The sequence below is a fragment of the Copadichromis virginalis genome, linkage group LG1 (genome assembly GCF_057382275.1).
Source record: "Copadichromis virginalis isolate Kocher_CV1m ecotype Utaka linkage group LG1, C_Virginalis_male_GT1.1, whole genome shotgun sequence".
Lineage (NCBI taxonomy): Eukaryota > Metazoa > Chordata > Actinopteri > Cichliformes > Cichlidae > Copadichromis > Copadichromis virginalis.
Genome location: NC_140618.1, coordinates 16,362,511 through 16,387,743, shown reverse-complemented (window position 1 = coordinate 16,387,743; position 25,233 = coordinate 16,362,511). Strand labels below are relative to the sequence as shown.

General features: G+C 36.9%; 1 protein-coding gene across 1 annotated transcript; it reads left to right on the top strand.

Annotated features, from left to right (window-relative positions):
* The first annotated feature begins 229 nt into the window (after nucleotides 1-229).
* Nucleotides 230-24,966, top strand: chs1 (chitin synthase 1). Its single transcript, XM_085452771.1, has 35 exons — nucleotides 230-479; nucleotides 639-719; nucleotides 7,221-7,356; nucleotides 8,047-8,232; nucleotides 8,689-8,890; nucleotides 9,765-9,925; nucleotides 10,056-10,131; nucleotides 10,904-11,016; nucleotides 11,552-11,732; nucleotides 12,062-12,155; nucleotides 12,402-12,498; nucleotides 12,717-12,838; nucleotides 13,336-13,431; nucleotides 14,112-14,276; nucleotides 14,372-14,519; nucleotides 15,253-15,318; nucleotides 15,409-15,584; nucleotides 15,793-15,851; nucleotides 16,161-16,361; nucleotides 16,469-16,637; nucleotides 16,830-16,945; nucleotides 18,137-18,316; nucleotides 18,411-18,515; nucleotides 18,620-18,737; nucleotides 19,239-19,320; nucleotides 19,395-19,630; nucleotides 19,899-19,999; nucleotides 20,158-20,239; nucleotides 20,410-20,563; nucleotides 20,731-20,835; nucleotides 21,147-21,257; nucleotides 21,427-21,564; nucleotides 21,702-21,781; nucleotides 22,110-22,176; nucleotides 23,741-24,966. Exons 2-35 carry the CDS (start codon nucleotides 673-675, stop codon nucleotides 23,816-23,818), a joined length of 4,248 nt encoding a protein of 1,415 aa, XP_085308897.1. The 5' UTR covers nucleotides 230-479; nucleotides 639-672; the 3' UTR covers nucleotides 23,819-24,966.
* The last annotated feature ends 267 nt before the right edge of the window (nucleotides 24,967-25,233 follow it).

Genomic DNA, 25,233 nt, shown 5'->3' with positions numbered 1-25,233 from the left:
TCATGATGAGTGATTACAGCAACCTTTGGTCGTGGTTAAATATCGTCTCCTGCGAAATCCACACAAACTTCCTGGTTTCCATAGCTTTCATAAACTATGATCATCAGAGCACATACATGCGGGGGTTGTGCCTTACTGTCTATATGGGTGTCACTTTCATAAACTGTGATAAGGCACAAAATAAATCAGATGTACAAAGGACAAACTCCCTGACAGACCAACGGAGCGAGGCAGCTGGGTCAGGCCAATTATTAGCATAGGCATTTCTAAATTGAATTTTACACCTGTGTGGAGTCTTGATTTGGCATTTCACATCATTTTATTGATGTTTTACTTCATTTTAAAACAGTAGCTGGTGTTTGATTTTGTATTTTATTTTTTATTTTGGGTTGACACTGAAGGCAGACTTTTTCAAGAGCTTCAGCAGGGTGGATAGTTGGACACTTAAGAAAAGATTTAATCATAGGGCAGTTATCAAGGTAAAGAATCTCTATGTTTTACATTTAAATATGTGTCGATTAAGTCAATGGCAATATTGTTTAAAGATTTTTTTTTTGTCTATGTCCTGAACATGGTTTAATTTAAAATGCGTGCTATAAAGCCAGTTTTTTAAACTATCTTTAAACGATCTATTTTAGGTTCCTGGTTGATGCAGTGGAGTAAACAAGAAGAATGGAGGATCTGAGAGAAAGAGGAAAGAAACGAGAAGGAAGGCACAGGTAAAAAATCTTCAAGAGTGTGTGTTGAATCATAAAGGTTATGTGGTTTCATTTCTGCTTTAACTAATGGCACAGATGTGAAACTGAGCATAATATGTGACATGAGAGGAATTTAAATATGGAAATCACATTTATATGAGTGACAGGCCACGAGTCCACCAACCATGCTTTGATCTTAATTAACCTGCTTGATCAAATACATACAATGGAGGAGGAAAGCGGTCTTGCAGACACTTTCTTTCTAGGCAGTAGAAATCCATCTTCTCCTCTGGGTCTTTTATGCTTTGTGACCCATGCGGTGTTTAATAAAACTGGCTGTGTGCTGTGGAAGCATGATAACTTGCGGTGGGAGGAAAAAAAGAAGGAAAATATGAATAAAAAAAAGAAACAATTTCACCTGATTAAATCAAAAGTAACATCTGTATTGATAGGGTGACATAAAAACAAGAACACAAATATTTTAGAAACATCTCAAAAACGTGTTTAAAATGAAAGATTGTATTGTTATTTATTAAGCCATAAAAACGAAATTCATGTTGAATTACCAAATAGCTCGCTGGACTTCTCTGAGAAGTCGGAAATTAATTCAGTATAACATTTAACCACTAAAACTAATTTTCTATTCAGGAATGGAAGGAAATGACTGTAATTTGGCCTTTTAATCAAAAAAATAATAATGTGCTTTAAAAATATCATTTTGATTGCAGAGCTTGAAGATAGTGGTGAATTAACCTTTACAGAAACATTAAAAATGTGTTTAGTAATTAGCAGTACTGTTAATTTAGGATATCTGTGGCATCTGTGGTCTAATAAATTTCTTTAGCGCTGTATCTTTGCATTTTCTCCTTCCCTTATTATCGAAATTTCGGAATCGTGTGTAACGTAAGCTTTTTGGTTTTAGTCTATGTTCACTGTAAAAACATTGCCTCTGATTTATTTCTACCACAGGAACTTACTGAAGTCAGACAGTTAGTGAATTTGTTTCCTAAATCAGGGTCAGCACATGTTATTCTTTAACTGACCAAGCTGCAGCAGGAACGTGTTTCATGTCATCACGGCGGCTTTAAAGTTGTTTCCTATTTGCTGCGCTGAGAATGAGACAGAAATACATTCAACACCACATGCCACTTTGAACCAGGCAGCTATTCAATTTCCTGTCCCTGGATACGCTATCCAGTTTTATTAACCTCTTCATCATTGTTAGGAGGTTAATTGTTGGTGAGATATGTGTTGGTAATGGATATTACATATATATATATATTATTTTTCACCATAAAGTATTGTGTTACCAGGTTTCCATTTGATATAATTCACAGCCAAGAAAACAGTTAATTTGTTCTGTGCACTGCTGTGCTTCGCTTTATTGCTGTAGCTAATATCATCTCCACTGTTACTGCCTGCTGTTAGGGCCTCCATTTCAAATGTTAAATACACGCTGAAGTTGTAATTAAATTCTCCATGTAGGTATATCTGACACAAAAATTATGACACTGTCTCTGAGTTTAGCTTTTTTACACCACCCTTGTTGTGATTATGAAGTTATAAAGAAAAATAAAACAATATTTTATCAGCAACTTTTGATTTGAAAGCCTCTAAACTTCCACTAAACTAAACTAAAGCTAGGAGTGGTGTCTATAAAGTTTTTAAATATTAACTACTTTTATATAAATCATTCCAGTTAATTGTTTCCCAATTTATTAAATGTTACGCAACTTTAGAGAGTAATATAACTTGACTAGAAGGTCACAGCAAAGTGAGCCAGTGCACCAGTTTCCAAACTCCTAACATATGGCAGCCAAACTGTGTGACAGTTTTAATTTTTAATGGGGAAAAAAACCTTACTGAAATAAAAGATTTTTGAGCTTTAATGGGCCATGTAATCGAGTGCACTCTTAAACAGGGGTACGCCTTATGACATTATGATGTGATGGAGCCAAGTTGAATCTGGGTGATTACAGTCTGCAGATAATCATACAGTGTGATAAGTAAATATTGTAATCTGAAGTTTGTTGTCATAGTGAGTCATTCTTGTAAAAACTTTTTGAGTCTGGGGAACTGAAGTCCTTTCCTGATTTTGCTGGTCTTTTCAGCACAAATTGCTCTTCATATAAATCTACCTCACTGACTGGATTACCAAGGCTTCGAGCTGCGTCTTTCCACTGTTACCATCTTGGTGTTTTTGGGGGTGTTTTTGTTTTTGACTAATAACCTGTGATCGACAAAGCTTTGGATAATGCTCCTTTTTTTATAGGGTTAGGGATAATTTACAAAAAGAACTTGAATCAAGTTCCTCCATAAACTCATAAGGAAATGATTTACTGACATCACAGAGCAAAGGAGCTGAGAGCTATTTTTTTAAATACCTCTCCAGAAAGCAGGAAATCTTTTTCGAATAGTTTTCACCATAGGGCATAGCTGGACTGGCCATCGGGCATACCGGGCATTTGCCCGGTGGGCCGCTGGCGATTTTTTTGTTTTTATGGGCCGATGGATTTTTTTTTATTTTAGGAAGGGTATATATAATGAAAGGTGTTGGATTGGCCAATTGGTCATGATCGACTCTGGGCTGGACCAATTACAGCCGAGGAGGCTGGATGCACCCGCCCCCTTGTTTAGCAATCACGTGGTTTTCGCGCATTGCATGCCGGGAACTCGTGGCAAAACAATCCAAGTACCGCATCAAATGCAAGCGTTTGCAGCACCGCAAAACGTTCATTCTTCGGTTCCAATACCTTCTTGTTTTTTCTTTGCCGCACAAAAAAGGAATGTACAAAACAAAAGGAGAACAATGTCGGTCCGTACAAAGACAGACTCGACGAAAAGACAAAGAAAAGATACGAGGAAAAAATCAAAGGAGTGAAAGGGTCAGACCCTTAGGAGCACCCAGAGTGGACAAAAGACGTCAGCGTGCTGCCCAACTTTCACCACGCTCAGATTTATAATTATACGGTTCTTGGAGTGAGTGCATACACTCGTGAAGTTTAGTAACTTCAGGTCACTGCAACAAGCCCAGGTACAGTTTACCGACGGATGTGTGCAGGACCTTGAAATGCACCGTGTAGAACGAAAGACCATCGTACGTATCATAAGTTTACCAGCCTCACAAATCGTCGTCATACATACACATTCGTTAACCGTTTATTAATAGGACCTTTGAGCTCAACGGTAATTAATTAGTAGTGGAAATAATTTCTGGTAGCATTACAGAAATGTAGCAGTGACAATAATATTGTATGCTGTAATCGTACTGGACAATTAGTGATACAAAACAACTGTGAATAAAAGTATATGTTTTTGTTAATGTACCATAATAACAGAAGCGAAACACAATATTGTGTCAGGACAATTCACTATTTATGCACAATAAACAAAGGAGCATAGCGCCACAATTTCTGTTCAGCGCCAGACTTGCTTGTAACCTATATCACTAATTATGTTAAGAAAAATGACGCATTAACTACAACAAAACTCTGACCTTTGTAGGAATGCTTGGAGCAGACTAACATGTGAGCTGAAGTGTTCTGAGACGTTATATTTGGTATATCCAGACCATCCGTCGGCTCTTACTTCGGAAACATGGCTTAAAAAATGTCTCTTCAACGACGTAATCCGATAAAAAAAAACGATCTCTTTACCCGTCGGCTTCCCGTGGCTGTCATGCGACCAGCTATTGCAGTTAATAATACAACAGCTTCTTGGCATTTTTTGGGTTTCTTTTTATCGCTAGTACCTCTTGCCACAAGTTCCCAGAATCCTTTGCGGTTTTACCCCTGAATGACGTCACATTTTCAATCTTTATCCTGGTGGGCCGGTCTCTAGTCAAAATGCCCGGGCCGATTTTTTGTCCCAGTCCAGCCCTGCCATAGGGGGCCGCGGTGGCGTATCCTAGTGAGCTTTGGGTAGAAACATCTGAAAAGTTAAATTTCTTCCATCAATATCGTGTCTAATGAAGACTCACTAGTTTCATAAATACACAAAAAAATAAGTAGCTTGTCTGCTCGTCACTTGCCATTGGGGGAAAAGCTAAAGACAGCAGACTTTTGTTTTCTCACTGCTTTTAAAAAGTTAGATTATCCAGTATATCGATATCAGATTTTTTTACTTCCTAAAAACTGCCACTGTCATTTATCCTAAAAATCCAATAGTTATCAAGCGTCACATAATAATAATAATAATAATAATAATAATAACAGCTATAGTGTAATATCATTAGTCCTTATATAACAACCTTCTGCCAGCATCAATCCATTTTGTACTACACCTTGACTTAACAGTATTTCAGTTGCTATGGCAAAGCCAGAGATCACAGTGTAGCATAATCTCAAGGTAAAAAACCCACACCCTGATAATTATTCTGCACTCTGTATTAATCATCGGGGTGGCAGAGATGGTGACGTTTAATGTGCCAGGAAACACAGATATCGAGTGTAATTATGGCCAAAGGGTTGCTTGAGAATCTCTTAGCTTAGATGCCTGTTTGCGTGCCAGTCACATTCTAATCTGGAAGCACCAAAACCATACACTGTGCCTTTCATGCTAAAAGCTTTTGCTATATTTCACACTGACAAGTGACAATCACTGACAAAAATAAACACAGACCCCCCAAAAATGGGTAAAAAGAGAGAGAGATGCAGCGCACTGTTGAAAGAATACTGTTCAATAAAAACTGTACTCTGACCTTTGCGATGAACTGAGGGCTTTGGCAGATTTGTAGATAACAGAGGATTCTTCATTTTGTGCTGTAACCAACACCCAACAGACCATGATCACAATCAGCAATAGTTTGAGGTATAAAATGTAAAACTCTTCACTTAATTCCTTGTTACAGGCTCATCCATTGACTATGCACCCATGGTTTATCACATATTCATTTAAAAACGTCCCTGCAGTCAATTTGCACCTAATAAATGTAGTCATGACCATACAAATGTTAAAGTATCATGATAAGAAACAGTGCTGTGAAAACCTCGCCCCCCTTCCTGTTTTTCAGGAATCAGGAAGATAATTAAATACAATACAATACAACTTTATTTGTATGGCACATTTAAAAGACCAGCGGTACACCAAAGTGCTTTACAATAAAAACAGGAAAATTAAGACATTAAATAAAAGACTATTAACAAAGTACCTCATATGTCATCAGGTTAAGGGCACTAATTATACGGCAATAGAAGGGAATATAAGAACAAAGTACTAAGAACAGATATAGCTAAAAGATAAAGTACATAAATAAGAAATTGAACCAAATATAAAATAGGGACACTAACTAGATGGAAAAGCTATGTTGAATAAATGAGTTTTTAAACGGGATTTAAAAGATAAAACGGAGTCTGACGCACAGAAAGCGATAGGAAGGTTGTGCCACAGATTCGGTGCAACCAGGGCAAAAGCACGGTCACCCCTAGATTTAAGCCTAGAGCTAGGCTGAGCCAGGAGTAATTGGGCTGAAGACCTGAGGGCGAGCCCAGGGACATATAGACTAAGAAGATCAACAAGATAACGAGGGGCTAAATTATTTATAATTTTAAAGTTGAGCAACAATATTAGTTAAAGTAATTAACTGTGATTAACCACATTTTTGGGAAACCTGAGTTCAGTTTGATTAGCCCTGCCAGGCAGCCTTGATTACTGACAGACCTGTGGAATCAAGAAGTCACATAAACAGAACCTGTGTGACAAAGTCTCTGACATCTATCGGTCTGGCAAGGGTTACAAAGCCATGGATTCCCATGAACCACAATAACAGTTATTATTCACAAAAGGAGAAAATTTGGAACAAGAGTGGCAGGCCCACCAAAATTACTTCAAGAGCACATGGACAACTCATGAATCCAGTACAACATTTAAAACAACAAACAGGCTCAGGGAGGGGCGGCCATCTGCTGCGACCGGATAGGGTGACAGAAGGAAAACAGGCCATTACAACTTATGTCTAAAAATGTATAGTTTCATGCATTGGTTAAAACACTCGAATCCAGGTAAAGGACGGAAAAAGTGGAAAAAGTTCACGCAAGTCGAATTGCCCAAGATTCACAGAATTTGCAGAAAATATTACATTTTTGTGATTTATATCGTTGTCAGGACGATAAATGTCTTATATCGGGATATGAGATTTTTGTCATACCACACAACCCTAATGATAATTGATAAATAAACGAAATCATCGTTTAAAAACAGCATTTTTTATTTACTAGGGTTGTCTTTGTCTATGTTTTTTTTTATGACGATCTGAAACTTTTGAGGATAAAGAAAATATGCACACACAAAAGACAAAAAAAATCAGGAAGGGCACTGCGCTGTAGTTCAATATCAGTAAACTGAGACAGCTCAGTGTTTTCTCTTTCACATAGATGAAACTAAAAGATATTTCTACTCTATTATTAATTCTCTGTCATCCTTCAACTGACTTTAATAGATTATTAGGTAACCATTGTTTTAGTACATTATTAAACAGTCGTTCTAGTTTTCTGTTTTTATAGTCAACCAATATCTATTTTCCAGGGATACATGGGATCCATTCCAGCTGAACCCCGCAGGAGCTGAGAAGGAACAAAAGAGAAGATGTTTCCAGCTGGCTCAACATCTAGTGGCTGTTTTGGTGGGGTTAGCTGTCTTGACCACTGCTGTTGTTGCAAAGGTAGGACCATTTGTGAGTTTATCTTTTTCTCTCTGTGAAGTTATTCATCTGGTTACCACTGAGGCTGAAGTCCAAGCTCTGGCTAAAAAATGCTGACTTTGGACACAGCAAAATTGCCTCCAACTCCTCAGATTCTAGTATTTTCTTTCATAGACAGACACTTAAAAATCTGCATCTATGGCTTTGTTGTTGTTTTAGTGTTTTTGGTTTTTTTCTTGAAAGTGCTTTGGATTATTTTGATTCATTTGATCACCACTGAACAGTAGTATTGCTTTCTTAAACTCTGAGTCTGTACTGTGTTCCATATATGGAAAATAAGACCACTGTGTACTGTATTAGAGTCTGACTGATATATTATATTAGAAATTTCCCAATTCATGTTGCATAGTTTATCCATCAGAGCGCACTCTGCAAATCAATTTATGTTTTGTATGTCTAAAAAACTCTTTCAGGCATTTCAGCAAAGAACGCATCGTGTGAAAAGTACAAATCATGTGACAACAAGCTTATCTGTCTCTGCCTGCCTGATCATAAAGTAACACGAAGAAGATTCATGCTATTTATGAGAGGACAGAGTTTACAGTACTGAATGCCTTTGTACCCAGCACTCTCTTTACTGGGATTCCCCATCTAGTTCCTATTCCTGGAAATAGAATTTTCTTAACACACAATGATCATATATCCTTTCAGGGCTCCCTGCTGGTGTTGTCAACATTGTCCAGTCCAATGTCCCGGCGCACCCCAAAGGAAAAACAGTTCTACATGCTGATGATGATGTTCTGCCTAGTCTTCCCCAACGTCCTGGTCTTTTTGAAATCGCTGTGGCGATGTTCCTTCAAGAGCTTTGTACCACCCAAAATGAAGATCATGGCATTTGTATGTTTTTCTACATATTTTTAGTTTATGTACCTATAACTAGACAGCAGAAAAATGTAAAATTACAAATCGTTACAGACAAACTTAGTAATAAGGTTTTTTTTGTTAATCTTTGGCACAAAGTAGGTCCCATTGGGCACAGTTAATTAATCATGAGTTTATCTTCTAATAGTATTTTCAACAAAATGCTATAAAGAGAATTTTGTCTTATTCTTATTTATGTTGTTCTTGTTTGTGTATTTATTGCCATTTCTGTAAGAATTATACAGACGATAACAGAAAGGTTTATTTAGGTCAAAAGACAGAAAAGAAAAAAAAGTAAAATGTACATTTGATGGTAATGATACAAATTAATGGTGAATATAAAGTATTTTTAATGGCTTCTATTTCCATGTCCAAAACCAATAGAAACACTGCATAAGTGAGGACATCTTTCTGGTTTTGTGTCTTTTCCAGATTTGCCTCATTGAGGTCCTGGTCTCTCTCGGTACTTCAGTCCTCGTGCTGGTGGTTATGCCTCAGTTTGACGTCCTGACTAATCTCTTCATCGGTGGAGGAGTCTGCATTGTGTCTGCAATTATGCAGATAATATTCAGACTACAGCGAGATAACTGGAAAATTGTGTTCCCAATCTGCTCCCTCATACTCACCTCTATTGGTAACTCCTTTTAAATTAGCTTCTATGTGCAAGCTTGTTTCCCTGGCTTTCTTTTTAGCTTTGTCCCCTGAACATTCATAGATTCGGTGTGGTGAAAACACAAAAAACCTACAAAAATTAAATATAATATAATCCTTAATTACATTTTATGATAATTAGCTCACAGCAGGTATAGTAGGAGGTTTAACAGTCATGTTGGCAAACCTTACCTGCTCACAAATTAGGGGTAGGGAGTGAATGAAGCAGAAAGCAGTAGAGTCGACAGTTATTTTCTTAGTTCTGTACGTCACTCGTTTCTCCCAATTGTTTGAACACTTCTCAATCAAGGTTTGTGTTTTCAGGCTTTGACTGAACTGATCTGCTACTAATTGTCTGTCAGCTCTTTTAAACTATCATTCCATTGTTGTCTTGTTTATCCAATTCTGACACAGTAATTCTGTCACCCTCATTACAACAACTGCCTCATATAAATGATGTAAAACGTCTTAACTGCCAAAACAACAACTCTGTCAAGTTTTGATGCTTAAGATTCAAATCTAGCACCAAGCTTGCAAGCTCCAAGTTCCATGATTGATTTTAAAAAAAATATGGTGTATAAAAAATGTATAAATATTGGCAAACTTATATTAAACTTTGCCAAAGTTTCAAGTATTCGGAAAAAAGAGAGAGAAGGTACCTCAGAATGAGATAAATAGGGATTATTTTGTAATGAAGAGTCCAAGAATAATATTATGGAGCTGAAAATGTGAGTGATAGGTGTGTTTTTAGGACATTTGGATAGACAGTGGATACAGCGTATTCCATATACACTGTATCTACTGATATAAGAGAAAGTTTAGATATGCATTTATTAACTGACTAACTTGACCAACAGGTTACTGCATGCTGGGAATTGACTACTATGTCCGTGTAACGTCATATGTGGACAGACAGGGTTCTGACTGCTATATCTACGTGGCACTTGGAATTTTCTCTTCCCTCCTTGTCTCGTTGTGCTGGTGGGAAAATTCACTACAAGCAACCAACCGCATGCAGGTACGCTGTTTTTCTATAGTGGAGCTTCAGCTAGCTTGCATTCTTCCAAGTCTGTATGTTTATGATAAGGAAACTTTTTTTTTTTTTTTACACGATCACTGAGGATCTTTTTTCCTCTCTTATCCCACAGGATACGTTGTCACAACTGGATGGTTTCAGAGACTTTGTGTTTGTCATCAGCAGCATTCTGAGGATATTAGTGATAGGTAATTATTTGCCATCAATGTCTGTATTGACGCAATGAATGGAGAGGAGAAAAAAAAACATGCTGGCAAAATTACACCCACTCTGCACTGGACGCGTGATGAAAAAATCTAATTTCCCACATTCGCACTGGAGAACAAACAGATTTCTGTGATGTCAGGGGTGCAGATGGATTGCAGAGGATGTTCTCCAGCTGTGATGAATTCTTCAGTTGTTGTTTTCAGTATTAGTAAATCTAGGTTTTCTATTCTGCACAATAAACCACTATTAATATGTTCTCTTTTATTTTTATTTATTTAAAATCCAATGTATTTCTTAACTTGTAAAATTATTATTGCAAATGTTCTGATACATGGGCTGATTTGTTTTTTCTACTGTAACTAAGCACTGCAAGCTAATGACCCAGTTACACCCAAATCAGGGGTCAGGGTTCAGTATCTTGCCTACAGATAGTTAAACGCAAGCTTCCGATTGGTAGATGACCCAATCTACAGAACAGTGCAGATTTATGTTATCTGTACCGTATCTCTGTACACGTTGCAGATTAAATTGTTTCTTCTATCACTGCAGGAATTTAAAACGTTACCACTCTTATTATTTACAGTATTTTTTTAAATCAATGTATTTCTATACCATAACAATATTTACTTGACCACAAACAAAGAACAGTGATAAAAAATAGTTTCATTGTGAACTAAATGATTTGAGTGAAAGAGGGGTGCATTTTTAAATGTGGCAAGCATGTAAAATTAAAATTGTTTTTGTCTGTTCTAGGGGCCGTATACCTGATCTACCACAAGCTAATTGCGAAAACCATCATATGGGACAATTTTATCCTGCGTGACGGAGAACTCCTGAAAACAGGACTAGTGTTGTTTTTCTTACAAGTAAGTAGAAGGAAGAGAGCATGCAACATGTATTAAAATTACTGTAGGAAGACTAGATGCCATAAATGTAGAATCTGATTTATCACTGCATGTAGCAGACAAAACTGTGTCTGATGGTGATTTAGCAAAAAGCACTTTTTCCCCATTATTGCATTTGATCATTTTCTTTTTATGGCTCTCAGCAGGTTTAGTCTAGATTAATTACTTAATAAGACAAAACTTACTTAAACCAATCAAATCTCATTCACACAGACTCTTTAGCAGCCGCAGGTTTAATCAGTCAGGGGTCTCTGTATCCACTACTTACTTGCCCGAGGCATGATAATGATCACATGTTCCAATTATGATCTGAGTTTTGAAGTGTAAAGCACTTTTTTGCACTTCTTTCTTACTTTTCCACAAAGAATTGGTTCAGAAACATATTTTAATGGTGGTAGGATGGTCTAACGTGTAAATTAAGTACATTACAATCTTAATTTTGTCCTTATGACTGTAAATTAGGCTTAATAAATATTGCCCTCATCTTCTGTCTCAGGCCTTCTGCTCAGCAGCCTGCCACTGGTTTGGAGTTGTGGCCTGTAAGATTCATTCTGTCAGGATGAGTTTTGCCCTTCCTCTATGTTGCACTGGACCTGCAATGCTACTGCTGGGAATAGTGCTGTTTTTTACACTGGGATGGAAACTGGATAATGGGACAAAAGCAGAAAGCATCATAGGTGAGTTTTTCCTTTTTCTTTATTCTTTTTTTTAGGTCAAGACAAATTGAACTACCTTCATAAAAAATTCACTTGCAATAAGTTTTGCATTCAGTTTTTAATTGTTTAATGAGTCGCTTCAGCACAGGGGAGTTTCCAGGAATTTTAACGTTGTTTCCACTTAAGTAGCTCAATATTTTCATCATGAAAATACACTTTGAAAAAATACACCATGACTCCTCTGATGCACTGTATCATTTATATGTATAAATTGTTATAATTATAAATAAATTAGTTATTTAAACTACATGTAATAAAGCTAAAAAAAAAAAATGTTTGTTTTATTGCAGAATTTTGTGACAAGTTGCTCTATCTGAACTCCAAAAACACGTCTGCGGTCTTACTCGAGCTTACTAGGAGCATGTGTCGGACTTCACTAAACAGGTGTGTTTGTATGCTGAGAAATGTGTTAATGAAACGTAGCATGTGAGTTTTTCAAGTCACTAATTCTTCTTACACTTCAAGCAGCCTGGTCATTTATAAATTTTTTTTAATGCGAATAAAATGGAAGTATTTATTGTCCAACCTCATCTGCCATGTCCTATAGCAATATATTAAGTACAGATATCTTCTGTATTTCTTATCTTTGCACACTTCACTCAAAATATTTATTTACCATTTGATTGACAGCCACTACTTTCAATGGCCTTTTGCCATGCTGGCACTGGAGGGAGTGTGCATGTGGTCAGGCCTCGTCACATGTACCTACTACGTATGGAAGATCAAGGTATCAGAAAAAAACACAGCGCATATGCACACACTTTCACTCAATTGGCTGTGAGAAGATGTATGCTTTAAATGAATTCAGTCATTTCTTTATTTGGAAGTTTTATTTTAACTCCCAGAAAAGCCACACCACAACATATTAAAGCATATTGTTTTTGAGATCTGATTTTTTTAAAAATGACATACACTTAAATAGCTTTGTGGTTCACCTTCCATTAGGTCCAGCGTATAGAAAGAACATCTCAGCTCTTTGTTCGTCGATTGTATGAATCTGCTTTCATTGACCTGTCTCTGCTACTCAACACCAAGATGAAGGTTCCAAAAGCCAAAACCCAAGAAAGGTCAGTGTGATCTGAGAATAGCTTCCCTGTTGAACATTATTTCAGTGTGGCCATAAATTAACCTAAAAAAAAAAAAAATCAATCATAATGGGTGATAACTTTTCAAATGCAGTAGAGGCACAGACATTTCTTCAACAGGAAAGGCAGTATGCAATTATGCAGTGAATAATTTATTTGAAGTATAGGTAGAAAAAAATGCATTTGAAGTTGAGTTCATGCAAACTGTGTCGCTAGCAGAGCACGTCTCAGTGTAAAGACATACACACAGACATGACCCAAAAACAATTGATGTTCATCTGCGACCTCAACAAAATTGGAAACTCGCTTATTTGCATCCCCAAATTCACTGCAGCTGCACATGTGGCACATTTTATGAAGCCATTTCCACAATGGGTGTATAACATTAATGAGCCTCCATAGCAGATGCTTCTAAGATGTGCGTGTTCACAGCATGAAATGTTTAAAAATTCTGCTACAACTTCTCCTCTCCTTAACAGCCATGATGAAATGCAGAAGTGTGTGATCTATCTGTGCGCCACCATGTGGCATGAGACCTACGACGAGATGCTGAAGATTCTCACCTCCATGTTCAGGTTAGAGCCAGTACCTCTGAAAACATCAGGGGCCAGACAAATAAATAAGTGTAGGCACAAAAACATGCATGTGCATACCCCAGTCACTATGATGAGAACTTCTTATCACATTTCTTATCATTATATATTTTATCTGCACATACAGACATAAAGTAGATCAGGCTGCATACAAATCCACAGTGACTGAGATTTAACAACAAGCATGCTTAAGCACGGCTTTATAATTCTGATGAAAATAACGAGTTTGAGTTTAAAGCATCTAGCCCCAGGTGTACTAGTATCACATACACAGCGTGGGTTTAATTTCTCTTTTACATATCATTAAAGAGCAATATAACAGCGTATTAAAATATGGGTTTGATTTACCTCCACCTGTTTAATTTCGCACCAGGCAGGTGTCAGTACACAGGTGAAATTTTTAACCAGAGAGGCATTTAGAGCCTCTCAGTCTGATGTAAAGTGGTTCTTAAAAATGTAAATAAAAGGTCAAATTCATTAGCTTATGACCTAATATATTCAAAGGCCTAAAATGCCAAGTGTTTGGGCTGCTTAACATTTAAAAAATGCATTTTCCTGTCATTCTTGTTATTTCCTGCTGTGCACTGACTGTTCACACTTAAAAATAAGACCTAAATGAAAAGGCTTTTGCTGTGTTATACAGTCATCTGTTATTGTTTCAGGCTGGACCGTTATCGAGGGGATCCAAAGGAAGATCACAAGGACTGTTTTGACTTTGAGTGTCACATTTTAATGGACGATGCCTTCATGACTGACGATGACACAAACAAGAGGCTGGTTAATAGTTATGTTAATGACTTGATCCATGTTGTCATTGAAGTTTACAGGTGAGATAACCCCACAGTTAAATATATGTGTGTACATCTGCATGTCTCTCTTTATCCATCTTTCAAACTGATCACCTACACATCCCTCCGTTCAGGGTCTTCACCAACAAAGAGCCTGACGATGTGTCGATCATTGAGACTCCCTACGGTGGCAGGTTGATGTTTGTTCTGCCAGAAGGGAACATGCTCTATGTTCACCTAAAAGACAAACTACTCATCAGGAACAAAAAAAGATGGTCCCAGGTACAGATTAGCTGTGAAAGTTTCTATCTCTATATCCCTATTTATGTGTATGTGATTGTGAAATACACTAAAAACCAAGTTCTCTCACTCAAACATGCAGACTTGTTTTCTTTTTTCATGTATTGGAATTGTATGAGCTTGAATGGACCCATCATGTGTATGGTCTGATTCTACTATTCTATAACCTCACACAGTGGGACGGGTTCTTCAACACTCATTATTATTACTCAAATGTGTCAAAAATATATGTTTTACTCAAAAAACTATTTACTATTGAATATGGGATAGAAAAGCAGCAACTCCAAAACTAGATATTTTTATTTATATATATATATATATATTATATATATCTTAGGCATGAAAATAAATGGCTGAAATCATTTCAGTGCTGTTCAGTATTTCAAAATAAGAAACTGTGTTGCTCTATTGTGCTGCATGCCATTATTAATAATGATTTGGACTGTAGTAAATATACTGAGATACTGGAAGTGCTGTTAATTAAATGTGTGTTCAACTCTAATTGTAAATGTATGAAAATGCTTAGTTAAAATTTAAAACATGCTTGCTAGTATTGCTGGTATAATCATTCTGTATTTTCTACCTGTGTGATAAAAGTTTAATTAATTTGACAAATCACCTCTGTCAAGTCATCTAGACTATTAAACAGTGAGTCTCCAAAAGGCTGTTCTTGGATTTTAACATTCAATACTGCTGTTTTTTTCTTTTTTCTTAGATAATGTACATGTATTACCTGCTTGGCTGGAAAGGCTACATTGTGAAGAACCCTTCAAAGATCCCAGTAAGACTTTTCAGCTGTTTGAGTCAACTTATTTTGGCATTGTGTATAATTTCTTATAATTTTTCAATGACCTATCTTTTTTTTTTTTAGCAATTGAATAACTTTTCCAGAGCCAGTTTGGTCTCTCTGGATAGTGAGACTTTCGTGTTGCCTCAGTATGACAACGACAACAAACGCAAGTTCATCTCAGACGACAACACGTATATTCTTGCTCTTGACGGAGACACTGACTTCCACCCTAAAGCTGTGATTCTGCTTGTAGACAGGTGAGCAGCAGAACAGTCAACTTCTTAAAATCTGTCATGGCTCAGTATTTACATCATTTTCCTCCATAAATCACTGATGCTATTGTAGACAACAAATACCACAAATACTCATTTTATGAGCTATTTAGTCATCCAGTTAGAAAGTGTCGATTTTAGTTATTGTTGCTTGTCAAACATGTCAATTTATAAAACATATTTGTGTTCACAGGTTGAGGATGTATGACAATGTAGGTGCAGCATGTGGTAGAATCCATCCTACTGGCATGGGTGAGTGGGCATTTCATATGTATTGCCACTGATGTATCATTAAATGTATTTCATTTAAAAAATAAACATTTAAAGAAAGCCTTTTGATAAACTGGAAATCGTGTATATTTCATAGGTCCACTCTAGTTCTTGACATTCCCTACATCAGCATTTAGTGGGATTTTTGCTTCTGCAGTGTTCTTTTAAGCTCTGTATATATGATGGACTAACTTAGAAACAACGTACTACATGTACTTTTTTCCAAATGCCTATTATTCTTCAACCTCCTTTGCTTCATCTCTCCTCTCATCTGCCTCTCTGCCATCCCAGGTCCCATGGTGTGGTACCAGAAATTTGAGTATGCAGTAGGTCACTGGCTCCAGAAGACAGCAGAGCATGTGTTTGGTTCTGTGCTGTGCAGTCCGGGATGCTTCAGTCTGTTCAGAGGGTCGGCCCTGATGGATGACCATGTTTTAAAAAGATACTCAACAACTGCACAAAGAGCTCAAGAATATGTGCAGTATGATCAAGGTTGGTAAACGCAACCAAAAGGATCAGTAGACTTTTTTACCTCGTCTAGTTTGTACTCTTAGTGTTTTGACATTTAAACTCTTGGTGTCTCGTGTGTGCTCTTCTAGGGGAGGATCGATGGCTGTGTACTTTGCTATTGCAACAAGGCTGGCGAGTCGAGTATAATGCTGCTTCAGATGCATACACCAACTCACCACAGGAATTTGAAGAGTTTTACAACCAGAGGAGACGATGGGGACCTTCAACATTGGCTAATACACTGGACCTTCTCCACAGGCTAGTGTTACATGTTATTAATAATAGCAGGGTTTCATTCTATAGCCATCCTGCTTTTTACTTAAAACATTAAAAAAAAAAAGAGAAAATTTTTCATTCTTAGCTTGATGGTTTCCTGGTTATGTTTGTAGGCTATAAATCCTACAAACACTTCTACTGCCATACTAACTCTTTTGTGGTTGTGAATCTTAGTGGTCCAGAGACAGTGAAGAGAAACGAGTCCATCTCAGGGATTTACGTCTTCTACCAGATGTTCACTGTTGGATCTTCTATCCTGGGACCTGCCTCTGTAACTCTCATGATAGCAAGTAGGTTTAAGTCTAGTTAATGACTCTAACACATTTATCACCATTATTCATGCCATTAAGTTGCAGTTTATCTCTTATCCTTTCAGCTTTCAAACACTTTTTTAGGTTTTGAAATATATAAAAAGTTCCGTTAGGGAAGTAAATCCTACAGATTCTCTCAGAAACCCGTGACTGTCTTTAAATTATGCTACTCTGCAACAAGGAAACAGAACTAAAGTAATTGAGCAAACACAACTACAATAGATATGGTATAGTGGTTTCATTTAAAGACCGCTCCCATAAAGTAAGCTGTATAATAACTTGTTTAAAGATTTGACTGAACCAAATTCAGATGCCTTACTTGTTCCTTATGGTGTCAATAAACTTAGTTTTATCACCGGCAAATGGAAACGCACAAGACTTGTTAAAATCCTTCTGATCCAGTTCACTGCATGTCACACATTAACATCTTTACTGTATGGTATAATCTTTGTTGCATGTCATTTTATGCAAATTCTTTATACCGCACTTACCAGAACTGGCGTTTACAAAGTTCCTTATTAGGGTTCACATTGTGTAGTATGGTAGACCACACTGATTTCATTGTTTCAATCCACTGTTTAGCACGTGAAATATTATTCTTCTATCATTTGTTTAAACTTGTCTGGGAAATGTTGCCATAATTAATTTATGTATTTATTTATTCTGAATTATGGCTTGGTGGCCTGTTTGAGGTCCTAATGACCTCTGACCATTGCCTACCAAATTCAAGTCTGGGCAGATGTTTGTGCTATATTTTTTTAATAGAAAATTGCCACATTTGTACTATTCCAAATGCGAATACCTGTATGCATCCACAAAAACAGTAAAAAGGACAAGAAAAAAAAGGATGAAACATTAATTATGTAAAGTGAGTTTAAAAATTTGAGTTCTCGTGGTTTGTAAAGATGTATCCTGGAAGCAAAACCTGGAACAAATATTTCTAATCTGAACTTTAATGCAGTCATTAATGCAGGTAACTACAGTGTGAACCACCAGTTTTCATTAAACACTTGGCTTAACTGAAGGCAGACTTAGTAATAACTTGTAATGGTAACTACAGGGAAATTCACTTTGCCAAGCCCATCTGCATTAATAATTTTTGTGCATTAATAACTTTACATCAGTCATTTATTTCTCCTTCTCTCCTCCCCCTCCATCTTTTCCTTCCAGGTGCTTTCCAGTTTGTCTTCAGACTCACTGGTACACTCTCCATCGTCGTCGCGTGCGTTCCCCCCGTGTTCTACATCCTCATTTGCTTTTTAACCAAGTCGAATACCCAAATAACCATTGCCGGCATCATGAGTGTTCTGTATGCATTCCTCATGACTGCGTCCTTCTTTTCCATCATTGGTGGGTAGAATCGTTTTTTGACTGTATGTTGTTGCAGTCTCATATCTTTCAAATAAATGTCCATTAAATGTGCAAATGCCTTTTTCTCTTTTAGGTGACATGGTGATTCAGCAAACCTTCTTGACCCCCACTGGATTGTTTTTGATTTCAATGGCAATCATGTACTTGATAACAGCTTTACTCCACCCTGAGGAGTTTTGTATGTTCATTATTATTGTTCTAAGCATTATTTCACATTTTTTGTGTGATGTTGCTTCATGTCATGTGACATTTTTTGGCTTTGTTTCCTTTTCTTTCTTGCAGTCTTGATTATCTATGGTCTGATGTATTTCATCTGCATCCCCAGTGGATATCTCCTTTTGACCATCTACTCGCTGGTTAACATGAACAATGTGTCCTGGGGCACAAGGGAAACCAACAAGTAATGCATTATTTTAGACCACTGTTTGTTTAATTAATTATCATGAAATAGCAATAATATTATAGGGATCAAAATAAGAATGGAAAATTATAACAAATTCAAATCTCAAACAGAAATGTTGCATTTCCCCAAAACGCAACATTACTGTGTAAAGTTCATAAGATCTGAAGAGTCGGTGGAGGAGCTGCTGTGCTTACAGCCAGAGCTCTGGACCTAAAATGACCATATCAAGAATATCGCCTGTCTTTGACATCATAAGGATCGAAGAGTAGAAAAAAGCCTCAGCCTTTAGAGAAGTCTTAGCCTGAAAGTGTGTATATATAGTCGTGCAGAACTTTTAGCTGACCAAATCCATTAGTTCATCCACTTCCTGTTCCATATTTGACACTCATCCATGAAACAAAAACAAATAAGACAGCAGGGAATTGATTTTTTTTTTTAAATCTTGTCATATCAATCACTCTTTGTGACCATACATCCTCATATCTGTCTGTCCATTAGGGGAGGTGTAGAGCAGAAGAAACTACACAATCTTCTCTGTGACAAAACCTGTAGATGCTGCTGCTGGGACATGAAGATACAGGTATGGTTACAGTTCCCGACATACCTGACAGCAGGTGATGGATGAATGGATTAATGAACTCTGTTGCTTTACAGATAACCCAGGAAACAGAGCGTCTGATATTTCAGCAGCTCGCGGGTCAGATTATACAGCACATCCCAGCCAATCCAATCACCCAAAACGAAACACCTCTACACCCAGCCTTAATGCTGGAGCCTCACACCAAACAACACGCCAAGAAAGAAGAAGCCAAGGAAGAGATTGCAAGACCTCTAGTTGATGATTTGAGGAAGAAGGCAGCAAAGAGCAGTGACCTGGGTTCCAGTAGCAGGTAGCGTTCTGTTGTTGTTGTCGTGGTTGTTTCTCCTCCTTTATTTGGTCAGTCATTTCTAATGTTGTTCGCTCACAGGCTGATCTGGCCCTATATAAATCAAATTGAATTTAATTAATTATTTTACCAGAAATCCAATATACTACTGGCCTTGAAAATAACACAGTTCCATTCAAGTCTCATACTGAACACAGCTGTTTATAAGGACAAAATGAGATGTGCGCTGGAATTAAGAAGCTCACAATAAGTGCATGTGTGCTGTGTGCAGTGACGATGGTGCTGAAAACAGGAGCATGAGTTCATCTGATGAAGAAGACAGTGATCATGATGATGACTATATGATTCGTGAGGCAGAGATTCCCGCCGCTGGTGAGAAGCACTCTAAATGCATTTAGGTCCTGAGTGCACCACACTGTAATTTCCAGCTATACATGTAGCTGTGGATCATTATATACTATACATTATGTAGCATATAAAACAGAGTAATGATGCTATCTGTGTGTGTGTGTGTTTTCATGTGTATGCAGACTGGGTGCACCCAGTGAAGGAAGAATTTCTGAAAAAGCTGACATACTTCAACATGAAGAGAAATCTACAAGAACAAATACGGTAAATAATAAACATCATCCAAGTATTTGCATGTTTTTGTTGTTCACTTGCAGGCATTTTTACAAGAATAATTAACATTTACACTAAAACTACGTTTGTGTAAGATGCTGTACAATTACCCCGATGGCAAAGCTGCAGTTGTGTAGTTAAACTGCTTTTGTTCTCCTCAGATATGCACTCCGTAACAAAGATTACGATGAAGTGTGCGAAGACTTGGTGCTGATGTTAACAGACACACTCAATGTAGAGCTCAATTCAGTGGGGCCTGAAGACGTTCTCTCAGACTATCAGCTGGAGGAGTTACAACTTGCGCTAAACAGACAGGTGATGACAACTTTGGTGTAAATAAAATAATGACATGTTGCTTTTAAAACAAAATGAAATTAATTTGAGAGGAAACCTGATTTCCAGAGTTTCTATTCTTCTGAAAACTTCTGAAAACTGCTGCTGCAGAAAATACATAACTGACCTGACTTCTCTCTGTGTCTCAGGCACGGCAAACCCTTAAGACCAATCGAATGGAAAAGTTGGAAAAGAGAGTAAAGCTAGCCATTGAGAAAACACTCGCTGCCCCACAAGTGCAAAAGCTAGAAGAGGTAAGATGTTTATTCAGCTGTCGGGTCTGTGAGATAGAGGTAGATACAAAAAGTTGTATTTAAAATGAGTATTTAAACACAGTATTACTACTTCACAATGCACGGTAGATGTAAATGTTTCTAAATTTTGCCGTTCGTTTTCAGTAATTAAGGTATAGTGAACAAAGCAACCGCCCTGAAATGTTATTCATTAGCAGATTTCTGATCTTCTAAGGAAAATAAAATTTATATTTGCTAAATGGAGTTAGTCAGTTAAAAAAGTGATCAATTAAATTTTTTTTATTGAACTGTGTGCATTTTTGTGTGTTTAGAATGAGAACGACTTCTGGAACAAGCTAATCGAGCGCTACCTGAAACCAATCGCTCACTCTAAAGAACATCAGGAGGAAGTCAACAGAGAACTAAAGTCACTGAGAAACAAGGTCAGCACTCTGATGATGACAATGATAACAAATGAATGATCCCAAATCATTATGAAAAAATACTCTGATGCGTCAGGTTGCAGGTTGGGAGTGAAACCTTTAAAAACAATTATCCACTTGAAATGTGGCAAAACGAAATCAAATATTAAATTCTCTTACCTCTCCACAGGCCGTCTTCCTGTATTTCATCATAAACGTGCTCTGGGTGGTAGCTACCTTCTTCTTGCAGGCCATTGGAAATGATGTCATCAGCATCAGGATCCCAAAGTATTTTCCCAATGGAACTAAAAGTGATGAATTCCTCAAGGTTGGGACCCACAACAGACACTCCTAAATGCATGTGCTGCAGTTAAAGAAGGATTGTGATTCTTTTTAAATAATTGTTTGAACTCCTGTAACATCTGATGTAATTAGTAATCCATTCTATTGCTCTTTTTCTGACAGGTGGAGCCTCTCACTTTGATGTTTCTGTTGTCTTTTGCTATTCTTCTCATTGTGCAGTTTCTGGCCATGTTATATCACAGGTAATAACATCATTTCACATTTAACTTTTATTTTTTTTCCTCACAGGTTGTACTTTTTGACTAATTTAGTGACCTTGAAAATGAAGCAGGACAATCCAGCAGGCTTGATTGAGAAGCAGAGAAATTTAATCAAAGTTATTAATCTGGCACTGAATAACCCCACCCCCCACCCCCCCCACCCCGCAATCATGAGCAGGGAGTCTTTGAGTTCTGTCTTTATGGAGAGTTATAATGGCTTTGTCCTTGTCACTGTTATCCATCGATTTCTTCATTTTCATTTTCCCACATTTTCCCCTCATGTTTCATCCTTGTGCCTTTTTGTTTTCAGAGTCTACACCCTGATCCATGTGGTGTCCTATCGCAGCTCAGAGAAAAACTACAAAGAGAAAGACGAAGTAAGTAATTACACTCAAAAGCATACAAATAATCATGAGGCTTGATTATGTTCGGCCACTACGTCACATGGGCCCCACACATACCGGCAGTAAAGCAAGAAAATCAAACTGCAGCCGACTTAACATGATTAAAACAACAAAATAAATGAAAGAATAACTGCACAAATCCAAACTTCACAAACGCTAAAAACATAATAGCAGCTACATCAGGCTGTCAGACATGACAACAAACATTAAAATGTCTTCCTTTCTTTTTTTAAATACAAACTAAAGTATTCAAATTAAGCCTGGAGCTTCACATAGTGCAGACCAACACAGCTGACGTTTAAACAGGTTTCACATACAGTACGGTTTAATCACAATATAGCAATTAAGTATTTGTTTTAATCGTTCTGTACATTTCAGTCGATTTACGATGAAATGAAATGTTTTCATCTTGCTAGGAACAGTTCAAAACTTACCAGGGCCACAATAATTAATTAATACTTGAATGAAAATAACTAACTAGTTTCCATATGATTTTCAACAAATAGATACATTTAAAAATAACATAACAACATAAAAATTGAGAGCTTTTGGGTTTTACTTGCTTTTTGTTAGTTCAGTTACTTTTGTGTCCCTGCAGGGAAAAGAAGCTATTAAACCATGATGAATTCTTTATAGACTGCAAAATATTTAAAATAGTTATTAATTATTAATAAAATGATTCGCATTTATAGAAGCATATGGCATTCGTAGACACACAAACGTGTTGTCTTATGACTTTGTTTCTTAATTAAGTGACAAAAAATGTATTTATGTAAACCAGATTCATAAATGATTAAAAAAGGTGAAAGTGGGTAATAATCAGTACTATACGAGAGAAACTGGATGTAACTGTAATGCACGTTTTTAATAATGCACCATTGTGAAAAATGTTATTAATACTTGTAGAACAAACATATATGAAAGAAGTATAAACTAAACTAAATAATGTAAACTTGTAAGCAATGTGTAATTTGTGTAATATTCACAACTATTACTGAATTTTTTTTAATACTAAAGAAATCTTAAAAATCTGATGATCGTACATGATGCTGAGTTCTGACGAGTGCCCATTTCTGTTAAATTGTCTTTTTGGCATAAAGCTTTCCTTACAACCGTTACCTCTTAATAGCCAATTTGGGACGCAAAACTTTTCTAAACCAGTAAACATGAGGGGGCATTTGCAGCGCGCAGTGTGGATCATTAAAAGCATTTACTGGAGACGGAATTGAAACGTCTGGGGAGAATAACATCAGCAGATGTGGTTGAAGCAATCAGACCTTTAACTTAAGTAAAAGTAGCAATACAAGAAAGTATTAGTCCTATCAGCTACTGACACAGTCACGTTCAAGGCTAACAGTTATGCCACAGACGACGAATTTAGCGCATCAAACCATTCCAAGATTCCACCAGTGTGGTCTCAATGAAACCTGTTAACTGTCCATAACACTAATCCAGACACGGGATCTTCTCAAAGCTTAAAACATAGAGACTCCTGTATTTTGGAAAATGCTGATTGACCTTTTTCCCTGTCATCCAGGACGACACTGGTGATGACCACTTCATTATGGAGAACCCCACACACAATGAAATTTTCCTGACAACTGAAGACCTGTAGTCAGAAACAAGAAGATGTAGCTGCAGAGACGCAACAACAAGCCGAAAGTGGCATCATTAGCAAGCTTTTTCCCACCTCAGGGCTGTTTCCTCCACTGTGGTTCATTTTCCTCAGGTTTCACTGTGCATTAAACACGGTACATTCTGGTCATGATCATAGCACACACTGTCACACAGTCCTTGTAGACATCCCATGTCTTTAGCTTTCCATCACAGGAAATAATTTACTTTTTATCTATTATGTAGCAGCTGTTTTGCCTCCCGGTATAATCCAGCAGGGGAGGCCAAATGGCACAGGGGAAATCAGTCAGAACAGATCCAATAAACTTTGTTTGTCATTGCACAATGAATTATTAACATGTGAGAATGGGACCTAACAGAATAATATCAAAGGATGGAGTGATTTTAAAGATCGGCTGTTTAATTTTAATATAACTGCTTGTAAGATTGCTGTTTTTGCTATCAGAACTATAGTTGAATCCATCAGGTTTACTGATTTTGCATCTCACTATAAAACAGATTTTTTTTAAAAAGCCCTTTGAATAAGATGGATTTTAAGTTTACTGAAAAATCTGTGTAAATCCTGTTATTGTTCTTCTTCAACTATTGCATCCAAATCAATAAAACTACAATACTGGGCTAGATGTAGAGAGGAGTATAATATTTTCACCTGTCTGGGTATTTATGAAAAGTGTATATCTAAATCCTTGGTCAATATTAAAATATTGACAGGTACTTGAATGTGCAGGAAACAGTGCCAGTAATGCAATATTTGCACATAGACTGTTGTTAAGAAATTCTTTTAGTTTATTTTATATTGTGGTGTAATTAAACTGTGTTGCCCTTCCAATATTGTGTCAGTATATTGTGATTATGTTTGCCAAGTACAGCGATGCGCTAGACAAAGTGGACAAAATTGGTACAAGTAAATTAAAAAAAATATTGTGGGCAATAATATGCTTGTATTGAAAAAAATTAAATAACGATCAAACAAAATGTCAAGCTGTCTGTCAACGATATAACCTTACAACTTCTGATCTAACGATCCAATACAGTAAAATGAATATTTATGTACTGTGACTCAACTTTGTTATTTTATAGCAATGTTTGGCTCATTTAAATAATTAAACGTACATCATGCAGATTTCAGATTGTCTGTTTTTTGGTGTAATGCAGAGTTATAGTGTTGCTCTGGTTGTGTGCTGGGTAAAGGAACCGAATCAGTGGACTAACCCTGCAACGTTTAGTTCTGTGTACTTGTTTCTTCTCAGTGTGGTGTGAAAGTCTCACTGCACATAAAACACAGCAGAAACAAAACTGTTAATAATCCACCCGTGCACTTAGTATTATATTTATTTACCACATGCTTCATTAGGCCGACCTTGCTAGCACTGGGCTGGACCTCTCGGCATAGAT

Coding starts and splice junctions, on each gene's coding strand:
- chs1 (XM_085452771.1), top strand. CDS start 673: ATGGAGGATCTGAGAGAAAGAGGAAAGAAACGAGAAGGAAGGCACAG. Junction 8,233..8,688: donor AAATGAAGATCATGGCATTT/GTATGTTTTTCT, acceptor TGTCTTTTCCAG/ATTTGCCTCATTGAGGTCCT. Junction 12,499..12,716: donor ACTACGTATGGAAGATCAAG/GTATCAGAAAAA, acceptor ACCTTCCATTAG/GTCCAGCGTATAGAAAGAAC.